Source organism: Rhinatrema bivittatum, chromosome 6 (assembly GCF_901001135.1).
Source record: "Rhinatrema bivittatum chromosome 6, aRhiBiv1.1, whole genome shotgun sequence".
NCBI lineage: Eukaryota > Metazoa > Chordata > Amphibia > Gymnophiona > Rhinatrematidae > Rhinatrema > Rhinatrema bivittatum.
Window position 1 is genome coordinate 38,509,058 of NC_042620.1, and position 21,902 is coordinate 38,530,959.

A 21,902-nucleotide genomic window follows, 5' to 3' on the forward strand; every position below is an offset into this window, starting at 1 on the left:
CCTGGCTCCCAGCAAGTGAGACCGCCAGTGATCCCAGATTGATAAAGTAGTCTGCAGGGGTAAGGGCCGGAGCCTTAAAGGAAGCCATGTGTTGGCAGGTTGCCAAGGCAGGGCTGTCAAGGGCATACACCCCACCATGGCTTGTTCTAATTTTACCCAAGGCTTCGTCACAGGTGTTTTATGCCAGTCCAATATGCCCCGTAATTGAGCAGATGCATAATACCACAGTAGATTTGGTACTCCCAACCCTCCCTGCCCTTTGGATCTATACAAAATAGTCTTGGAAACTCGGGGCTGTCGACCCTGCCAAATATATTTCTGCAGTCGGATTTGCCATTTGGTTATTTGTTTTCGGGAAAGTAATAGAGGCAAGGTTTGAAATAGATACAAAAGGCGTGGAAGCACGTTCATTTTTACCACTGCTATCCTCCCGAGCCATGAGATATGATACCTATCCCATTCCTCCATTTCCTTGTATATTTTAGTCAACAAGGGTGTGTAATTTAAATGAAATAATTCCCCCAGTGGTCCCAAATATATCCCCAGATATTTAATCTTGTTAGGTGGCCATTTAAAAGCATAAGCACTACGGAGATGATTAGCCTGATCAAGAGGGACTGTGAGGTTGAGAATCTCTGATTTATCCCAATTGATGCGAAACCCTGAAATTGGACTAAAACGTGAAATCTCAGTGATAACCTCAGGCAGCGATTGGACAGGATGTGAGATGGTGAACAAGATATCGTCAGCAAATAACGCCATTTTGGACGACACGCCAGCGATATCAATACCAAATATGTTGGGATTGGCCCTAATTGCTATAGCCAGAGGTTCCAAAAACAGAGCAAAGAGTAGAGGGGAAAGCGGGCACCCTTGACGCGTTCCTCTTTGTACGAGGAACGTATCCGTATAACCCCCATTTACTTTTAGACATGCCTTGGGTGAATCGTATAGCTTCGCGATCCATTGTCTATAGAAAGGCCCAAACTTCATCCTTTCTAATAACTTAAATAAATAGGACCAGTGCACCAGATCAAACGCCTTTTCCGCATCGATAGTCAGTAATAAGGCTGGATCTTGATGTTGCGCAGCCCACCACATAAAGTCCACCGCCTTTCTCACATTATCCGATGCCATTCTGCCTGGAATAAAACCAGACTGATCTGGATGCACTAAGTCACCTACCACTCCCTTTAATCTATCCGCTAGAATTTTGGCCAAGATCTTTAGGTCTAAATTAATCAGAGAAATCGGGCGGTACGAACCGCACACCGCAGGATCCCGTCCCGGCTTCACCAAAATAGTGATACCCGCAGTGTTAGTGTGCGAGGAAATCACATCCCCTTCACGTAAAGCATTAAACATTGCAGTGAGCGGGCCCACCAGCTGAGTGCAGAAGGTTTTATAAAATTTAGCTGTATAGCCATCCAGACCTGGAGATTTCCCTACTTTTAATTGTTTAATAGCCTGTGTCACCTCCAGCGTAGTAATTTCTTTCTCTAAATGTGCACAGTGAGTTGCAGGTAATTCGGGGATAGCTAAACCCTGTAGAAACTGATCAATGTTGTCATCTTCTATAGACCGGTCTCTACTATATAAAGTGGTATAAAAGTCAATAAATCTGTCTAATATCCTTACTGACCGTCAAAATGTGTCCCTGGCTATCTTTAATTTTGGTAATATTATTTTGAGTTTGTCGCTGTCTCAGTTTCTGCGCCAAAAGCTTCCCAGCCTTATCCCCTCCTTCAAAAAATTTTTGCTTTAAGAGCTCTAGCTGAAAGGCAATAGCGTGCGCATCTAGATTAGCGAGTGCTTCCCTCCCTGCTGATAACTTTTTCCAATTTTGCTGCGAGGGGTTTAGTTTATGTACCGCTTCCGCCTGCGTCACCTGAGCCAGTATCTTATCCCTCTCGTAACTGCGTCGTTTTTTAATAAATGCAGCTCTCGAAATCAGGTGACCTCTAGCCACCACCTTTAGGCCGTCCCATACCATAGATTGTGGCGTATCACCTGTATCATTTTCGGTAATATAATTAGTAAGGACTTGTTCCATCTGTTGCACAAACTCCTTATCCTCCAGAAGGGAGTCATTAAGTTTCCAATACAATTGCCCGCGGTCGGTAGCCTGCAGATCCAAGGAAGCCCATATTGGGCTGTGGTCCGACCACGTAATGGGATCTATATCCGTGGACGTAACAGTATTTAGGAGCCCCTTATCCACCAGAAGCATATCAATACGGGAATAGGTATTATGTGGCCGAGAGAAATAGCTAAAATTTCTAGAAGTGGGATATCTCACTCGCCATACATCAACTATATTAAAGTCCCCCATTAGCTGTTTCAAGGCTATCCGGCCTCGCCTTGAGGAGGCCGCCAGTCCCCTTGAATTATCCAGTGCTGGGTTAAGGGTTATGTTAAAATCTCCTCCCATTACAAGTGGACCCACCACCACACTTTTAAAGATCGTATTTAGCCGCTGGAAGAACGCTGCTTGATCCTGATTGGGGGCGTATACGGAAGCCACGCTATATTTATGGCCAGCTACATCTATGACAACCAATACATATCTACCATCCAAGGCTCTTTCACAGTGAACCTCAGCAAACACCAAGTCTCTTCTAAATAGAATGCCCACCCCTGCATATTTGGATCCTCGAGAGGCCCCGGACCAATACTGTACGGGATATTGTGGGGACCTCATATACTTTAGATGGCCAGGCTTTAAATGAGATTCCTGGATGAGAGCGATAGTCGCATTCTGTCTGGTCAACTCGTTAAACAAAGCTTTACGTTTGTAAGGCGAATTTAGACCTTTTACATTTAAGGAGACAATTTTTAAAGCAGCCATGATATAAAAATCCTATCCCCGTAGCTTAGCCACCAACAAAGCGAAGCCACCCCCGGAAAGCGCAAATAACAGCTGCTACCGCCCCCCCATTGCATCATGGGGCCCATCTTTAAGAAATAAAGGATTAGTAGACAGCGAAACCACTCCCACAAAAAGACAAAAAAGATGTAATATAAAGAATATAGGTACTGCAGTGTATAGAACCCCCCCCCAAATCCCGTCCCCCTCCCCCTCCCTCCCCTGCCCCTCCATACCGATATCCCCGGGAAGAGATCGGTAATTGTGCTTAGGAGGAAATCAACGTGGGCTCTCCCACATCCCATGCCAAAGCGAGTCCCCCCAAAGCTGTAGAATTAACTCGCATATTCTCAAAAATCTACAAATATAAACAACGTCAAGAACAACCAAATAAGCTAACCCTGATTTAAACTGAACTTGTCACGATAATGAAACTGAGCACGCTTTCTGCTCCCAAGTGCAGCTGCGTGCCATAGTGAAAGGAATCATTGGCGTATAGCCGCTCAGTCAAGTATTGTCCACAAGGCTCGATGGACTAGGTGAGTTCCTGGTAAGCCGACGACCTCCTCGCGTCACACGTTGCCATCGAGGTCTATCTGGTTTCCGCACCTCCGGTTTGGGAGTCGAATTCCTGATATCCTGGTCCGGGTAACCAGCATCAGTCAGTATTTTTGCAGCATCCGCCATATTTCGAATACGAAACGTAGATCCCTCCTTGGTAAACTGGAGGCCGAACGGATACAGCCACCTGTAGCGTAGCTCATCGCGTCTGAGTAAGGCTGTCACGGATCGCAACTCCTGCCTCTTGCGTAGCGTACTAGCGGCGAGATCCGCATAGATGTTAATCGAGGCGCCATTCCATTTCAATGCTGTGCTGTTCCTTGCCAAATTATATATCTTCTCCTTGTCCACAAAGTTGTGGAAGCACACAAGAATGTCCCTGCCGTTAGGCTGTGAGCGCTGCCCCAACGCTCTATGCGCCCTATCAATTTTGACCGGCTCAGTCTCCCCGGCACCAGAAGTGTTATCTGCAAGCAAGGAAGAGCAAATTTGTTGTATGACTTCGGTACAGTTCTCTTTGTCTCTAGATTCCGGAATCCCACGAAAGCGTAGATTATTGCGCCTTGATCTATTTTCTAGATCTTCAATTTTAAGGGTTAGATCATCATACGTATTTTGCAGCCCCTGCACCTCTTTACCTATAGACTTCAAATCCTCCTCATGGGAATCAACTTGGTTTGCCACGGCATCAATTCGCCGTCCAATATCCCCCATTTCCTCCTTCATGTCCTGTATCGCAACCATGATGTCCCGTTTATAGTTTTTGATATCACTCCGTAACTCGCAGAACCACGAGCGAAATTCCGCCCGAGTAGGAACCGCTTCCTCCTGCGCCATCTCCAAGCTTTCCTCTTCGGGTTCGTGCTCGCCATCGGCGTCAGCGCCCGCGGTCGCCATCTTGGAAGTAGCGGGCTCAGGGGATTGTCCTTTTTGACGGTATGAAAACTTTTTGAAATCCACTGATTTCTTGGGCAACGGCATCCGGCTGATTTCAGGTAGCTGGTGCGCTGCAAAGCACAATGAGCGAGCAGCAGAAAATGCGAAAATTTAAAGGAACTCGCCCGGCATTAGGAGGAGCCCTCGTTTCAAGCTGCCATCTCACCGATGATGTCACTTCCTCCCCTGGACGTTCTTCTTTACGTGTTCCCTCCGTGGCCTCTAGTGGGAAAAGTTCTCTGAAGAATAGAACTTCATCTGGGGCCAGTGGTGCTGGTAGCACCTGAATGGCCCCGCAGACCGTGGTTCGCGGACCTTGTCAACCTGGCCACAGACGGGTCACTTCGTCTCAGCCGTCTTCCTTGCCTGCTCTGACAGGGGCCAGTATTTTTCGACCAGGCCGATCGCTTTTGTCTAGCGGCCTGGCTTTTGAACTGCGACGTCTGAGGCGTAAATGCTATAGAGAGGAGGTTATCTCCACTCTTATGCGGGCTCGTAAACAGTCCACATCCTTAACTTATGTGCGTGTGTGGAAGGTTTTGGAGTCCGTCTGTACAGAATCGGGTGTTCTGACTCGCTCCGCTCCAATTTCGGTGGTTCTCTCTTTCCTCCAAAAGGGTCTTTCCAAGGGTCTCTCCTTTGGTTCCTTACGCGTTCAAGTGTCTGCCCTCGGAGTCCTTCATGATGGAGTCGACGGTCATCCCGTGGCGTCTCATCTGGACGTGGTTCATTTCTTGAAAGGCGTCAAGCACCTGAGGCCACCCATTCGCTCCACTTGCCTGTCGTGGAGTCTCAATCTCGTTCTTCGGGCTCTTTGTACTGCCCCGTTCGAGCCCCTTCATCGGGCTACAGTGAAAGATCTCACTCTCAAGGCGGTCTTTCTCGTCTCTATCTGTTCCGCGCGGCGGGTCTCAGAGATCCAAGCGTTGTCTTGTCAAGAACCTTTTCTACGGTTTTCCGATTCCAGAGTCTCTCTCAAAACGGTGCCTTCTTTCTTGCCGAAGGTTGTATCCGCCTTCCATGTCAATCAGTCGGTGGAGCTCCCTGCGTTCTCTCCGGAGGAAGTTGCGGGGACCACTGGGGACGACCTTCGCCGACTTGATGTTAAGAGAGTCTTACTCTGGTACCTTCAGGTTACAAACGATTTTCGGCTGTCGGATCATCTTTTTGTCCTCTGGAGCGGTCCGAATCGGGGCAAACCGGCCTCAAAGGCTTCCATTGCTCGATGGTTGAAGAAGGCCATTTCCTCAGCCTATCTTTGTCAAGGCTGACCAGTTCCAGAGGGTCTAAGGGCCCATTCGCTGCGTTCTCAAGCTACTTCTTGGGCGGAGAATCAATCTGTTTCTCCGCAAGAAATTTGCAGGGCCGCTACCTGGATGTCCCTGCATACTTTTGTTCGACACTACCATCTGGATGTACAAGCCCCAGTCTTTGGTTCTTTCGGTAGGCAAGTGCTTCGAGTGGGACTGTCTCGGTCCCACCCAGTTTAGGGAAGCTTTGGTACATCCCACGGTCTGGACTGATCCGGGTACGTACAGGGAAAAGAAAATTAGTTCTTACCTGTTAATTTTCGTTCCTGTAGTACCATGGATCAGTCCAGACGCCCTCCCCTCTTCTCTTTTTTTTCTACGGTCCACTCAAAGCTCTTTATTGCAGATTTTCAGATGTCGGTACTTGATTTTTCTTTTACCAACCGAATGTTTACACTGGAAGCTTTGGTTGTGGTGAACCAAATATATGCAAGAATTTTTATCACTACAGAGTTCCTTGAAAAGTTATTGAGTTGCTCTATTGAGCCTTCTAGTTACTTGCTTGATCCTGTTACCGTTGTTGCTCTTTTCTTTCTGCTTTGACAATAGTTATAATGAAGGGCTGCAGGGTAGGCTGTGTCCTGATGTAGGATATCTTTTCAGTTTTGGTCTGTCTCCATCTGCTGGACAGGAGGCTTAACCCACAGTCTGGACTGATCCGTGGTACTACAGGAACGAAAATTAACAGGTAAGAACTAATTTTCCTTTGTCCTCATATAGTGAAATCTTATGTATCTTATCTCGAACCTTGATACCCTGAATATCCACATCCTATCTGATTTTCTCTGCTAAAGGTTCTAAACACAGGGTGAACAACAGCGGTGACAGCGGGCACCCCTGGCCGAATACCCCCATTAACTTTTATACAGGTGGCTGGTTCTCTGTACAATTCCTGAACCCAATTTAGAAAACCACCCCCTAGCTCCACTCTTTTTCTCACCACTTGAAACAAAAAGGGCCAATGCACCCTATCAAAAGCTTTTTCAGCATCTATCCCAAACAAAACAGATGGAATTGCATTCCGTTTTGCATAATGAATAATATTAACTACCTTCCGTATGTTATTCCCTGCCGTGTGGCCCGGCATAAATCCCCTGCCGTGTGGCCCACTTGATCATCATGAATTAACAAAGGGATTACTAATTTTAATCTGTTGGCCAGTATTTTAGCCAATAACTTCAAATCAATATTGATAAGAAATATTGGCTGATTATGAGCTGCACATTGTGTGATCTTTCCCCGGTTTAGGTAGGATCGTAATTCCAGCCACATTGGCTGTATTCAATAAATGGCCTCCGGATAAATTGTTAAACATATTGACCAACAGACCTACTAGCTCTTCCTTGAACTTTTTGTAGAATAGAGGGGTGTTCCCATCGATTCCCGGGGCTTTCCCTGGTTTAAGCTCGGAGATAGCTGCTAATACCTCTGCTGAAGATATAGGTTGACCTATCCTCTCTGTCACAGTTGAATGTAAACAAGGGAGCTGTACATCATTCAGGTAGTGTATAAATCCGTTTCAGAAGCTCCTGATTCATAAGAGTACAGCTCCGCAAAGAACTGATTAAACCAGGTTCGAATCCCCTCGCCGTCCATTATCATTGACCCATCACTCGCTTTTATTTTAATAATCTGTGATTATGTGATCCTAGCCTTTAATGTGTGCGTTAAAAGCTTCCCAGCCTGGTTGCCATGTTCATAATATGTTTATCTGGCTAGATCCAGCTTATATGCCATCTCCTCGGCTTCCACCATATGTATCTGGTAACGAATATCCCCCAGCTCTTTCAGTAGGCGTCTTGGTGTCTGTTTGTGTTCTTTTTCCACCTTTTCCAACCTCTCTTTTTATAGGAAGCCACCGCAATTATGTTCCCCCTAACGACTGCTTTTAAACAGTACCAAAGTATTACTGGGGTTGTTTCAGAGGTATCATTATTTTGTAAGTAATCCCTGATATCCTTCCTAATTTGTATTTCCACCTCTTGATCTTTAAGCAAGGAGTCGTTCATTTTCCAAAACCTGCGCCCATTGTCTGGTCTAGAACCGTCAAATTCCCACCATATAGTTACATGGTTGGGACCATCTGATGTTTCCAATTCCTACATCTTTTGACCTGGCCATAAGAAATGTATCTATTAGAAAATAATCAATTCTGGTATATGTATATATTTGCAGACGACGTACAGATCGTAATCCCTATAAAAGAATCAATCTCAAAAACAATGGAATACTGGGACAGTTGCCTATTAGAAATTAAACTTCTCCTCAACAGTCTAAACCTTGTACTCAATGCTTCGAAAACAGAATTCCTGCTCATATCACACTTCCTGCTCATATCACACTTCCTAAACCACCCACACTCCTTCAAACAACCCACGTAAGAGACTTAGGAGCCATCCTAGACAATCGTCTCAACCTCAAAACATTCATTAACCAAACCACCAAAGATTGCTTCTACAAATTACATATCCTGAAAAGAATAAAACCGCTGTTTCACACTCAGGACTTCAGAACAATCTTGCAAGCAATAATCTTTTCCAAACTAGATTATTGCAACTCATTACTATTAGGCCTCCCAGCTTCTTACACCAAACCTTTACAAATGGTTCAGAACTCTGCAGCCAGAGTCCTTACAAATTCCAGGAAAATTGACCACATTTCACCTATTCTCAAAAACCTCCATTGGCTTCCGATCCACTATAGAATCATGTACAAAACCATTAACATCATATACAAAACTATCAACCAACACACGCAACTCGACCTACAAATACCACTTAAAAAATTCACCTCCGCCAGGCCTATCAGGGAACACTACAAAGAGTCACTCCAAATTCCAAAGGCCAAAACCTACCAACATAAATCCTTGAGTCTCAGAGCCTTCTCATCAGCAGGTCCAGCTCTCTGGAACTCGATCCCACCTGATTTGAGACAAGAGCCATGCTCTTTAACATTTAGGAAAAGACTAAAAACTTGGCTTTTCAAAAAAGCATTTCCAAGCCTTGAATAAAACCTCCTCTCACTAGCACTAACTCGTATGCAATAATGGAATGTAAACACGAATCAACCAACCTCAAACCCTCTCTCACTAATTCCTGCTGAATATTTATCATACTATTACCATTCACAACTTTCATATTTATTCATTTGATTACCTATGTACCGTTTCATAGTCTTATTTTTCACTTGCTATTCTAATGTATCAATAGGCTGAAATGTAAATATTGTGCTGTTCAATTTCTCCCCTTCCATCCCAAGTTTATTTTCCTTGTTTTTTGTAACTTTCCCTCTCCCTTTTTCTGATTCACTGTATTTAAAGTTCAAGGTTCTTATTGAAAATATTGCTTTTTACGTTACGTTATGCTTTACACTCCTTGTTATTTGTAAACTGGGTTGATGTGATGCCTATCATGAAACTCGGTATAACAAAAACAATAAATAAATAAATAAATAAATATGTGTCATGGGCTTTCGAATAGAATGAATAATCCCGCCCTTTTGGGTTCCTTTCCCTCCAGACATCTACCACCTTCCATTTAGTGATAAATCTCTGAAGGGCTCTCTGGTCTACTTTTGAAAAATGTCCGCCCCCCTTAGAACAATCCACTTGGGGATTGCACATCATATTAAAATCCCCTCCCATTATCAATTTACCACTTTTAGATTGCAATAATATCTCATCTATTCTCTGAATCACCTCTCTCTGAAGCGTACTGGGATTATAGATATTAACTAAGACATAAAATCCTATTAATGTATAACGATACATTTACAAACCTTCCCCCCTCATCTCTGTGTATCGTATCAACCTGCACCATTAAATCCCTAGAAATCAGGATCCCCACTCCTGTAAACTTATTGACAGGCATGCTGGCAGTCAAAAATACATGTGCATATTGAGGTGAGGTGAGGTGTCTCTCATACCGTTTTCGGATATGTGTTTCTTGAAGAAACACTATTGATGCTTTCAAAGAGAGGGCTTCCTTTAACATTTTTCATTTATAGGGGGTATTTAATCCCTTGACATTCAGAGATACCACTTTAAGGGACATCATCATTAAATATTCTCAACATCCGCTCATTTCTGAAATCACTAAGCATGCCTTCCCTATCTTTTCCTATGTTCCCTCCCTTCTGCCATGGTAGAGACCCCTCTATTGCCCTTAACCCTTCTCTCCCCTGCCCTTGTATATACCACCACCTCTGCATCAGTACATAAGATATGCCATACTGGGTCAGACCAAGGGGCCATCAAGCCCAGTACCCTGTTTCCAACAGTGGCCAATCCAAGTCACATGTACCTGGCAAGTACCCAAACATTAGATAGATCACAAGCTACTATTGCTTATTAATTACCGGAATAGCAGTTTATGGATTTAACCTCTAGGAACTTATCCAGACCTTTCTTAAACCCAGTAACACTAAATGCTGAAACCACATCTCCTGGCAATGAATTCCAGAGTTTAACTATGCACTGAGTGAAAAAGAATTTTCTTCGATTTGTTTTAAATGAGCTACTTCACGGAGTGGCCCCTGGTTCTTCTCTTACCCGAGAGAGTAAATAACAGAATTATATTTACTTGTTCAAGTCCTTTCATGATTTTGTAGACTTCTGTCATATCCTTCTCAGTTGTCTCTTCTCCAAACTGAATAGCCCTAACTTCTTTAGCCTTTCCTCATAGGCCAGCCGTTCCATGCCCCATATCATTTTGGTCGCCCTTCTCTGCACTTTCTCCAAAGCAGCTATATCCTTTTTGAGATGCAGTGACCTGAATTGCACACAGTATAAGAACATAAGAAATTGCCATGCTGGGCCAGACCAAGGGTCCACCAAGCCCAGCATCCCACCTCCAACAGAGGCCAAACCAGGCTACAAGAGCCTGGCAAGCACCCAAACACCAAGTAGTGTCTCCCTCATGAAATGAGCCATCCCTCCCCTCCCCCCGCACTACGCCAACAACAACATGAAAATTAGACAATCTTATCAATGTCCATTGCTATACGGCACTTGCTAACTTTGTTCTTGAGGAATTGGGTTAGAGTATCCATGAATCAGCTAGAATTCCTTCTGCTAACAGTATTCTTACACTTTCTCTGTATCTTCAATTGTCTTTCACTCGACGTCCACTTTTGGTAGGCCCTGTTCATTAGATTTCCATCTGTCTGGAGCCCGACTTGCCTACTCGCTGCCACCTCGGACGATCGATCCCCGTTGTCTTTTGGGTGCTGATCTCTGCTTCCGGAAGAGAGAGACCTGCTGCGGCCAAAACTGATCCTGCTTCAGACACCGATCGAAGATGATGAGTGACTCCTCCCTCTGTGAAGGCTATACCGCTCGGATACAGCCATCGGTATCTGATGTTCTCCTTTCTAAGCAGTGTTGTCACATTTTGGAGCTCCTTGCACTTTTGCAGTGTAGCAGCTGCCAAATCATTATAGAGAGCTACATTATGCCCTTCCCAAGTGATGGTTCCCATTTTTCGGGCTTGTTGCATGATCACATCTTTCATACAGAAGCTATGCACGCAAGCTATAATGTCATGGGGAACGTTATTTTTTGGCGATCTCAGTGCTCTATGTACCCGATCCAGTACAATATCACTGTCCATAGGGTCAGCGGAATCATTCCCCTCTATGAGCACTACCCGACATATTTTTCTTACCACGAAGCCTACATCTTCATATTCGTCCGATTCAGGCACTCCCCATATTCTTATATTTGATTGCCTGGATCTATTTTTGAGATCTTCCAATTTGAGTGTAATCTCCACATTAACCTTTTGTAGATCTGTGATTTCTTTATTAAGTCAGGTAACCTCCATGGCTTGCTCCTCTACTGTGGTCTCCACATCTTCAACTCTATGCACAAAATCCCCCAGCTCTGAGTGAAACTCGGTCAGCGCCTCCTGCAAGTCTGCTTTTATGGACTTTATATCCTTCTGTATTTTCTGAAACCACTTACGGAAATCTACCTTAGTAGGTTCTGTGCTTTTTCCCGTTGCTCCATTCTCTTCAGTTGTTATTTCCTCTGCTGATTGCTGCATGAACTCTTCCGCCATTGCTTCTTCACCCAGCTCCGGAAATTCACGCAAGGCCGCAAATTGCGATCCCCCAGCTTCATATGAAAATGTCTTTAAATCAATCGATTTTTTTCCTGGAAGTCATCGTAGTCACTTCAGCTAACCCAATCTACTCACCAGTGATAACTATTCACATCGATTGTGCCGATATAGCAAGGAAGTCAGATATTGTGAGGGGAGCTAATGCCTTAAACACCCATGCTTGAGGGATGACGTCACTTCCCCCTGGCTTAGTAATTTTGAAGAATCTTTGCAAAGTATTAAAAAAGAAAAAAGAGAAACTTAAAAATCACCACTTGAAGAGGTTTGAATTCTGGTGACTTTACAACAACCCTTAACTTAGGAATCCTGCAGGTGTGACTGATTTTCCTACTTTTCCTTGGAGAAAGTGAAGTTGCTTACTTGTAACTGGTGTTTGCAGTGGACACCAGGATAAGTCAGTCACACACATTGTCCTCCTTTCCCTTGGAATTATAAAAGTTGTTTCTTCCAATTTAAGCTTTTATGTATGACTGAGGGGACCTCACAGGGAGCATGTGCAGCCTTTGCACATGCTCAGTAGAACCTACATTTTTTTTTTTAACTCTTGTTATGGAATCATCTAGGACTTTATGCTGTTAATGTTCTTTTACATGTGTGACTGACTTGTCTTTCTGAGCACAAGTTAAAGATAAGTAGCTTCATTTTTCCATATTTGAATGGTTTTTAGTTCAGATTTTTTTTTTTGGTTTGTTTGGAAAACAGAAATGATATCCAGCAACAACAGGGTCGAGCCTCTCGCCAAGAACAGCGGGCAACAAACTTAGAACAGATTCTGGAAACCGTCAAATCAAAAATCCGGGAGCTAGAAGATGATTTTATAGCACAAGCTTGCCAACAGCAAACACAACTGAAGGAGCTACAGAAAGACAAACAAGCTACAGAGGTAATTAGAATTTCAATTCCAAGAGTTTAGGGAGAATAACAGACCATGGGAAGACTGTGGGAGGCCCACAATTCTGGAATCTTTCAGACAGCAAATGTACGTTTATGAAGATTCCTTTAGATTACCATCAGCAAGAAACACTTAAAGTATCCATACACTGTCGGGTCACTGAGAGGGGTCTAATTATAGTAAATGTATTTATTGACTCTGTGAGTATACCAGAAGGTGTTCAAATGTTTTATAAGAACATTAAAAATGCCATACTGGGTCAGACCAATGGCCCATTTCTCAACATTCAGAAAGGTTGCTCCACGACCAGTGGGTTATGCACGTCTGCCAGCAGATGAAGATGGTGCAAAGCTGATGTCACGGTATATATACACCCCAGTTCTGACATCAGCCCGCCAGTATTCTCCATCTCAGCAGATGGAGGACGTGCTTCTCCCTACTGGGGATTGCTTGTTTAAAAATAAATAAATAAATAAATAAATAAAAGGAGGAGAAAGAAGAAAGATTAATCTCCTCAGGTGATATCTTGTGGTCCCTCCCTCAGTTGAGTTCTCCTGAAGTGATATCTGAGGATCCCTCCCTCAATCGAGTGCCTCGGTCTGGTAGCTGGTTTTCCAACATGGACATAACTGCCAGGAGAGAATCAGCTGAGAGGCTAGCGGGTGCAGGAAGCTGAGCACGGTGGTGAAGGCATTAGAGCTTTCCCTCCTGCAGATGGCGACTGACTCTGTACTCAGCTGGAATGGGCTGAGTTCATGTAAGAGGATTAAAAAAAAAAAAAAAAAGAGATAACTTTAGGGATTCTTCTCCCTCTCTTCTGGTGTGGTCTTCAAGCCTCAGTGCGCTGATCCGACGGTCATTCCTGCCTCTGTGAGGGGATTGGGGAGTCGTAGCAGTTTTGGTGGGTTGAGTGGCCCTCTCCTGCACAAGTCTGCTGCAAAACATTGACTTGCATCGTTTCTCGTCTGCGCATTCAGGATGGGCATCCTTCTGGACCGTGTGGATTGGGCATCCAATTTTGGGCATCCATAGTTCGAGCGTCCATCGGACCCTAGTGCCTAAGCCCTTCATCCTTGTGAGAGTACATGCTTATGGGACGTCCTATCTTAATTATAGGTGTCCCGTTTTTGGGCGTCCTGTCCAGGCTTGCCTTGTACGGAATCACAGTTGGACTCACAATTGTCAGACACTTGTTTATGTGTGCTGCTAGTGGACGGCTTATCCATGGCGGCAGTAGCAATGAAGCCTAAGTGTCTCGTGATTTGTAGTGCTGCCATATTCAGGCATCACAGCAGGGTGTCCACTCTAATCTTGGCAGCACTACCTGGAGGCTCAGAGTCCGGCCCTTCCCAGCAGTATGCAGGAATGGGACCAGAGGGGGATCTGTCAGACGTTTTGCCTGGTTTTGAGGCTCCCCTAACTGGATTTTCAGAAGAAGAGGACTGCTCAGGGGGCACCACGCTGACGCCTCCTCTGATTTTGGTATGGATACTTATTTTATTTAGAGAATTTTATATACCGACAACCGTTTGCACATCGTATCGGTTTACTTATAACTAGTTGGGAATGCCCTTACATAGAACAGGAACAAAATGTACAGTAACTTACAATAACAAGATAAACTGTGTAACTGAGAAACTATTTACAGAATTCGATGGTATATAGACCATAATTTGGTTAGAGAAACAGTCCATAGAAACAGTCCATAGTCCATAGTGTGATTGAGTAGCAGGGAAGGCAAGAGCGTATTACAGGCGTAATGGTGTTACAGGGAAAGCAGATCATAGCGTGATTGGGTAGTTAGGGGTCGAGCAAACTCTTAAATGGGTAGGGTTTCAGGGAGAGTTATATCAGGGGGAGAGGGGGGGACAGCATAAGAAGTCTAAATAATTGTTGACACAAGGTGAGGAGGTAGGGAGTTGTAAAAGGAAGTTCAGAGCGGTGGTATTAGCTACAATGGTTCAGAGCAGTGGTACTAACTGCAGCTCTGTGGGTTGTCAGTATCCCAGGGCAGAAGTATCCCAGACATGTTCTGGGATACTTCTGCCCTTCTTGGATGGAATTTCTTCAAGGACTGCAGTTACTTCTACAGGCACGTTCGGCGGAGCTGGCCAAACCTGGAAGTTCAGGATTGCAGGCTGCAGAATCTCGCAAGTCTGGTGCTGCGGATAAGCTTCGGAATACGTCTCTGTCTGCTGCGGGTTCTACTGATGGGCACCGCAGCGGCTTGAATGATGAGGGTGATCCTCCCTCCCTGGAGGCTGGGGAAATCCCTTCGCGTTTGGAGCCATATAGATAGGTAGCCAGCTCTGATCTCCCAGACACTGATTATGCTGGGAGTGCCGGGTATTGGTTTCATGTCTGTGCCAAAGGAGAATCCCATTTAGTTACCTTGATTGGTCTTGAATGGGATGCTCCAGAAGCTAATTTTAAAGGGGGACGAGCCTTGGAAGGGCTGTACTCCCTTATCCAGCAGCTATGGGTGGTCGTTCCACGAAGAGGAACTTTCTTCCATAATTTCACAGTCCCCAAAGATGCTGAACATAGTGGAAGAAAAAGGAGCGGAGTCTTGATAACTCCAAAGACTATATAATGAGTTTCAGGAAACCATCTAAAGCATTTTGCATGATATAGTAAGGATTTGATCTTTGTGTAATGGATACCCTAGAGATAAATGTTAAAGGGGTCAGGCTATGGCAAGGCAGGAAAGAGAAAGCTGAAAATTACCAAGGTAGATGCACTTGTTTGTGCTGTCACTAGGAGGCCTGCTCTTCCTGCTGGAAGCCCACCAGCATCTCACAAACACGTATTTCACTATGACCATGAACCGGGCCAACTCCTCCAACTTAACAAATTGTTGGGTATGCATGCAGTCTGGACAAAGAGCTGTTGTGGACCCTTGTGTTGGAGTGAGTTTGTCACAACCTACTAGGAAGGCTCAATAGATCGTCACTGCCAACTGGCAGAGCAGACAGTGCAGAGCCTGAGCTGGAGCTTTGCCTTTTCCAGCCCCTTTCTCCTCTGGTTGAGCCTTTGGGTTCCCGGGGACCAGCAGGTCTTAGGTGGTAGTCTGTCTGGGGTGTTTGCTGAAGAGAAGCTTCGATGGCAGTATGTGTACGAGGCAGGTGGCAGACAAGGATGGACGGTGGACATAGGCAATGGTCGCGGCAGGCAAGGATGGTCAGGTCACAGGCTAAAGTCAGTTCTGAGAATCAATCAGAGGGTATGCAGGCTGAAGAGGAGGACAAGGACAAGGCTAGATGAGGCTGGAGCAGCAACTCACACTCTCAAAGGAGTTGACCCATTGCTGAGGCACTGGAGCGTTGCATGACTGGGGTTTAAATACCTGGCCGTGTGATATCATCAGAAGGCGCCGGGCTGTGCTTTCCTCACCACAGGGCCTTTAAATGTTGGCATGTGCGTAGAGGATATCCCGGTGGTCAGCACCAGTATCACAGGCCACATGGGCCGTTGGCGTTTTCGGGCCACTGGAACCGGCAAGACTTCGGGGCTGGCTGGCAAGGGGTGAGTGAGCCGGCTCGTGGGGGCAGCCCGCAAGCCGGCAAACATGACGCTGTTGGCCATTTTATTGTCCTTCTTGAGACACTGAACAAGATTCCTTTTGCAGTGACTAATGCCCACCCAGTGTCGATATTTCCCATTGCAGCCACCTACTTCAGACACAGGTCTGTGTGTGCAGTGGATGGAGCACAAGCAAATATGCCTGCCACTGGACTCAAATATAAACCAACTATTATAATATACTTTAATGGTACTAGATACATTCTCAAAGCATGGAATTGCTTAAACTGTTTCTATAATAGTATCACATTCACACATGTGTTCCTTTCAGCATACTAACACTAGAAACCTCACTCATATCATAATGAGTAAAAAAAGAAATCCAGCCTCTTTCCCTTACCATGCAAGACTGGCTAGAAGTAACAGGTAGAAGGAAGCAATAACCTGCAGTGGGTCTGCAAATTACTTCTCCAGGAGTTATTTTCTAGGAGATGGGTGGGGGAGCAAATGAATGAATAGAAACGATACTGTTGTTTTGGGATTCTTAACACCCAAGTTTCGCCACTTTCCAGCATATAATTGCTTCCATCTGGACAGTAAATACCCTCCCATACGCTCACACTGCAATGCTAATAGGAAAAAAAACAAATGTACATAATTGTTCTTATTGCAGTCATATTAAATGTCTTCATTGTTGTATGTTTTGGTTGCCAACGTGTGCTAAGTCTCTGCTGTAAGCTCGCTTCTAACCTGCTAGTTTCTGCAGTGGCAGCACCTCCAGCTACTGCTATTGAACTTTTTGAGCTCTCCCCTGAAGGTAAACTTTAACAATGTCCTTAGTACCCTACTACTCCTCCTGAAGAAGAACTCAGCATGATGCAAATAGGCCTCAAATAATTATGAGGCTTACCCAGATGCTTCCACTGGTACTGGTAAGAGTCTTAGCCTCACCCATTGCTCCATGAGCCAGGCCTTCATGGGACCAACTTAAGACACGGGTGGAGGCCAGTGGTCTTGGAGCTTAATGTTACATTATTTCATTTCATTTATTACTATATACCGCACAAATCAGACTGTTACAGCCGCCCAAGGCAGTTTATAACAAATTTTAAATAAAAATACAAAGTAAAACAAAGGAAAATTAGTTTCTTACCTGATAATTTTCGTTCCTGTAGTACCAAGGATCAGTCCAGGACACCTGGGTTGTGACCCCGCACCAGTAGATGGAGACAGATTAAAACTTGTGGGCGGAGCCATATATGCTCCTGTGCCAGTCACAGCCCCTCAGTCATACGTAATGTCAAAGTAGACAAAAAACAGAACAACCAAACTAAATAACTAACCTTAACAGGGAGCCATTCAAGGACCCCCAACCGGAACAGAACCCCAAAACGATGGAGCAAAGCAATAACCGGAATAGTTAACAAAAGAGATGAGCGGACTCTCCGATTCTTCACAACAGCACGGGCGGGATCCTGGACTGATCCTTGGTACTACAGGAACGAAAATTATCAGGTAAGAAACTAATTTTCCTTTCCCTGTACATACCAGGATCAGTCCAGGACACCTGGGATGTACCAGAGCTAAATTACCGAGGGTGGGAAGCAGAGAGTCCCGCTCGGAGTACCCTCTCTCCAAAACCCCCGGAATCCGCAGCCTGAACATCCAACCGATAGTGTCTAATGAAGGTATGTAAGGACTTCCAGGTAGCTGCCCTACAAATCTCTTGAGGCGAAACCTGAGAAGATTCCGCCCAAGACGCAGCATGAGCTCTTGTCGAATGAGCCCTGAGACCGTTCGGAATAGGCTTTCCTCGTAACACGTACGCTGAGCCGATGGCCTCTTTAAGCCACCGTGCGATTGTCGTCCTGGAAGCCGGACCTCCTTTCTTTGGGCCCGAGAATAGAACAAAGAGATGATCCGACACCCGGAAAGGGTTAGTGACTTCTAGATAACTGAGGAGAACCCTCCGCACATCCAACTTCCGCAATTCTTTCCATTGCGGGTCCGAATATTCAGCACCTGCGAAAGCAGGAAGCTCAATAGACTGGCTCAAATGAAACGGTGACACCACTTTTGGCAAAAAAGACGGAACCGTCCGCAGGGAAACTCCCGTATCTGAAATCCGCAGGAATGGCTCCCGACAAGACAAAGCCTGTAATTCCGAGACTCTCCGAGCCGAGGTAATCGCAACCAGGAAAACGGTCTTTAAAGTAAGATCCTTAATAGTAGACCGTTTTAAGGGTTCAAACGGAGCCGTAGACAAAGAAGAAAGGACCCAATTAAGATTCCAGGAGGAACATGGATGATGTAGTGGTGGACGAAGATGTTTAGCCCCCCGAAGAAAACGAGAGACATCGGGATGCAGGGCCAGAAAGGAACCGCGAACCTTACCCCGCAGACAACCAATCGCCGCCACTTGTACACGAAGGGTACTACAAGAAAGCCCTTTGGCTAGACCGGCCTGAAGAAAAGCCAGAATATCAGAGACGGAAGCGGAAATGGGATCTAGCCCTTGGCTGATACACCACTCCTCAAAAACTACCCAGACACGTACATAAGCCAAGGACGTAGACTGCTTTCTGGGCCGCAGTAACGTGGCTACCACCGCATCTGAATAGCCTTTTTTCTTTAGACGTTGCCTCTCAAAAGCCATGCCGCGAGACAGAAGTGATCCGCATCCTCCAAACAAATGGGGCCCTGACGAAGAAGCCCCGGAAACCCCTGTAGCCGAAGGGGAGCATCCACCGACAGCTGAACGAGATCCGCAAACCAAGGGCGCCGTGGCCACTCCGGCGCTACCATGATCACGTTGGACGGGTGCAACTCTATGCGCCTTAAGATCTTGCCTATCATTGGCCACGGAGGGAATACGTACAACAACACGTTGGTTGGCCAAGGAAGAACCAGCGCATCGACGCCCTCGGCACCTCGCTCCCGACGTCGACTGTAAAACCGAGGAGCCTTCGCGTTGTGCCACGTGGCCATCAGGTCCATGTGGGGCAGCCCCCACCGATCGCAAATGAGATGAAAGGCATCTTCCGTCAGCTCCCATTCTCCGGGGTCGAGGTGGTGTCGACTGAGGAAGTCCGCCTGAACATTGTCGACCCCGGCTATGTGAGATGCTGCTATGGAGTTGAGATGGCACTCTGCCCAACTCATCAGAAGCTTTGCCTCTTCCGCCACAAGTGGACTTCTTGTCCCTCCTTGGCGATTGATGTATGATACTGTTGTTGCATTGTCCGACAACACACGGACCGCCTTCCCTTGGACCAACGGGAGGAAGGCTTGCAGAGCCAGGCGCACCGCTCTGGTTTCCAGACGGTTGATGGACCACTGCGACTGGACAGAGGACCATCGGCCCTGTACCGACTTGTCTAGGCAGACCGCTCCCCAACCGGAGAGACTGGCATCCGTCGTCACCACTGTCCAGTCGGGGACCAACAGAGACACTCCGCAAAAGAGATGGCCCGGATCGAGCCACCAGTGAAGACTCTCCCGCGCCTGAGTCGTGAGTGGAAGTGGTAGGTGGAACTCTTCTGATACCGGCTTCCATCGAAATTGGTAGTGTCTGCCCAAGATGCAAAATCTGAGGAACCTCTGGAAAGACGGCTGAATTCCGACGTGGAGGTACGCCTCCGTGAGATCTAAAGAGGCCATGAATTCGCCTGGACGAGCTGAGGCAATCACTGACCGAATTGTTTCCATCTTGAAGTGTGGAATGCGCAGACATTTGTTTACCCCTTTGAGATCCAAAATTGGCCGGAACGTGCCGTCCTTCTTTGGCACGATGAAGTAGATGGAATAACGACCTGCGCCTTGCTGATCGGGAGGTACGGGGACGATTGCTCCTAAGTCCTCCAGACGCCTGAGAGTGCTTAGCACTGCCATGGTCTTTTTTGGGCACTTGCAGGGCGACATCAGGAACTTGTCCGTTGGAGTCCGTACAAAATCTAACGCGTAACCGTGCCTTATTACATTGAGGACCCACTGATCGGATGTTATTTTGGTCCATTCCTCGAAAAATAAAGTCAACCTCGCCCCTACGTTTGGAACGGAGGTTCTTGGTTGCCTTAAGGAATGGACCCGCCGTATCTCATTGAGAGGCTTTGGGACCCGTGCCGGACGGGGTGCCTCCCTGTCTGCCGTAACGTTTCCCACGAAAGGACTGTGGCCACGAAGAGGCCCGGGAAGAAGTCGAGCGATAAGAAGGAGCCGAGGGCCTCTGAGGACGAGATCTCTTGTTACCTCGAAACCGGGACCTGGACGGATAGGAGGATCGGGCTCTGGACCTGTCTTCTGGGAGTTTAAAAGCTCTGTTCTCTCCAAGAGAAAGCATGAGATCATCCAACTCTTTGCCGAATAACAACTTCCCCTTGAAGGGCAGGGCTCCAAGGTGAGCCTTGGAGGATCCATCCGCCGACCAATTGCGAAGCCAAAGTAAGCGACGCGCCGAGACTGCAGAGACCATGGATCTTGCTGAAGTACGTAGTAGGTCATAGAGAGCATCCGCACTATAAGCAATGGCAGCCTCTAGGCGATCCGCCTGCGTGGCCTCTTCAGGAGAAAGACCTGCATTCGCCTGTAGAACTTGGGCCCAGCGCAAACTAGCCCGCATAGCATAGTTGCTACAAATGGCAGCCCGGACTCCCAACGCTGAGACCTCGAAGATCTTTTTGAGCTGCACCTCAAGCTTCCTGTCCTGTATGTCTCTAAGGGCTGTGGCCCCAGTGACCGGAATCGTGGAACGTTTAGTTACCGCCGACACCGCTGAATCCATCTTTGGAAGCCGAAGAAGTTCCAGTGCGTCTTCTGGCAAAGGGTAGAGCTTATCCATTGCCTTAGATACCTTCAGACCTAGTTCAGGAGTATCCCACTCCCGAAACAAAATGTCAGACGCCGAGAAATGAAATGGGAAGGCTACCGCTGGACCAGTGAGTCCTAGCAGGACCGGGTCCATAGTTGCTCCGGGGCGCGAGACTGTCGGTGGGGCTTCAACCCCTAACTCGCTGAGGATTGCCGGGATAAGCGGGGACAGCTCGTCCCTTCGGAAAAGGCGTACCACCTTTGGGTCGTCCCCATCACCGGCTTGCGAAGGTTTGCTCAGCCCTGTTTGGGCAGAATTGTCCCCTGATGCGCCATCGGCCCCCATCAGGGGCTCATCGGGCGGATCTACCTCATCTTGTGAGGTGGACTCTGATTCTGTATCCTGCGGGATACCTCTTGGTGTCCGAGTTCCTGTCGCAGAGTCATCCCGAGATTTTTTCTTCCTTGGAGTATCCTTTTTAGAGTGTCCATGAAGTTCCTTGCGCCTGCGGCCCTTATATTTTAAAACTTTTCGCAGCAGGAGGGCAAAATCCGCCGAAAAAGACGACCCCGAATCTGAGGAGTCCGATTCCTCGCCAGCCTCATCCGGGGACTCAGCCCCCCCAGCGGAAGCCCCCCCCAAAGGCCGTTGTTGAGGAGATAACTCGGGAGGCGCGGCAGAAACCCCTGCAGGTTCCTGCACAACTTCGTGAACTGATGCCAAGATGGCCGCCGCTCCTGCACTAAGCGGGAAGGAGTCAGCTGGCGCGATAGAAGCGGCGGGAGTGCACGACGGCGACCGCACCGACCGGGAACGGACCCCCTTACCTGACTTAGACGGTCCCTCCCCGCCCGGGACGCATGCAGAACAAATTCCCTCACGAGAG

General features: G+C 46.7%; 1 protein-coding gene across 1 annotated transcript in view; it reads left to right on the forward strand.

Moving 5' to 3' along the window:
• CEP70 (centrosomal protein 70) overlaps window positions 1-21,902 on the forward strand; it is a 188,570-nt gene that overhangs the window by 26,740 nt on the left and 139,928 nt on the right. Inside the window, exon 6 of the mRNA XM_029605309.1 lies at window positions 12,498-12,678. Within this exon, the coding sequence (XP_029461169.1) occupies window positions 12,498-12,678 (181 nt within the window). The remainder of the gene's footprint in view (window positions 1-12,497; window positions 12,679-21,902) is intronic.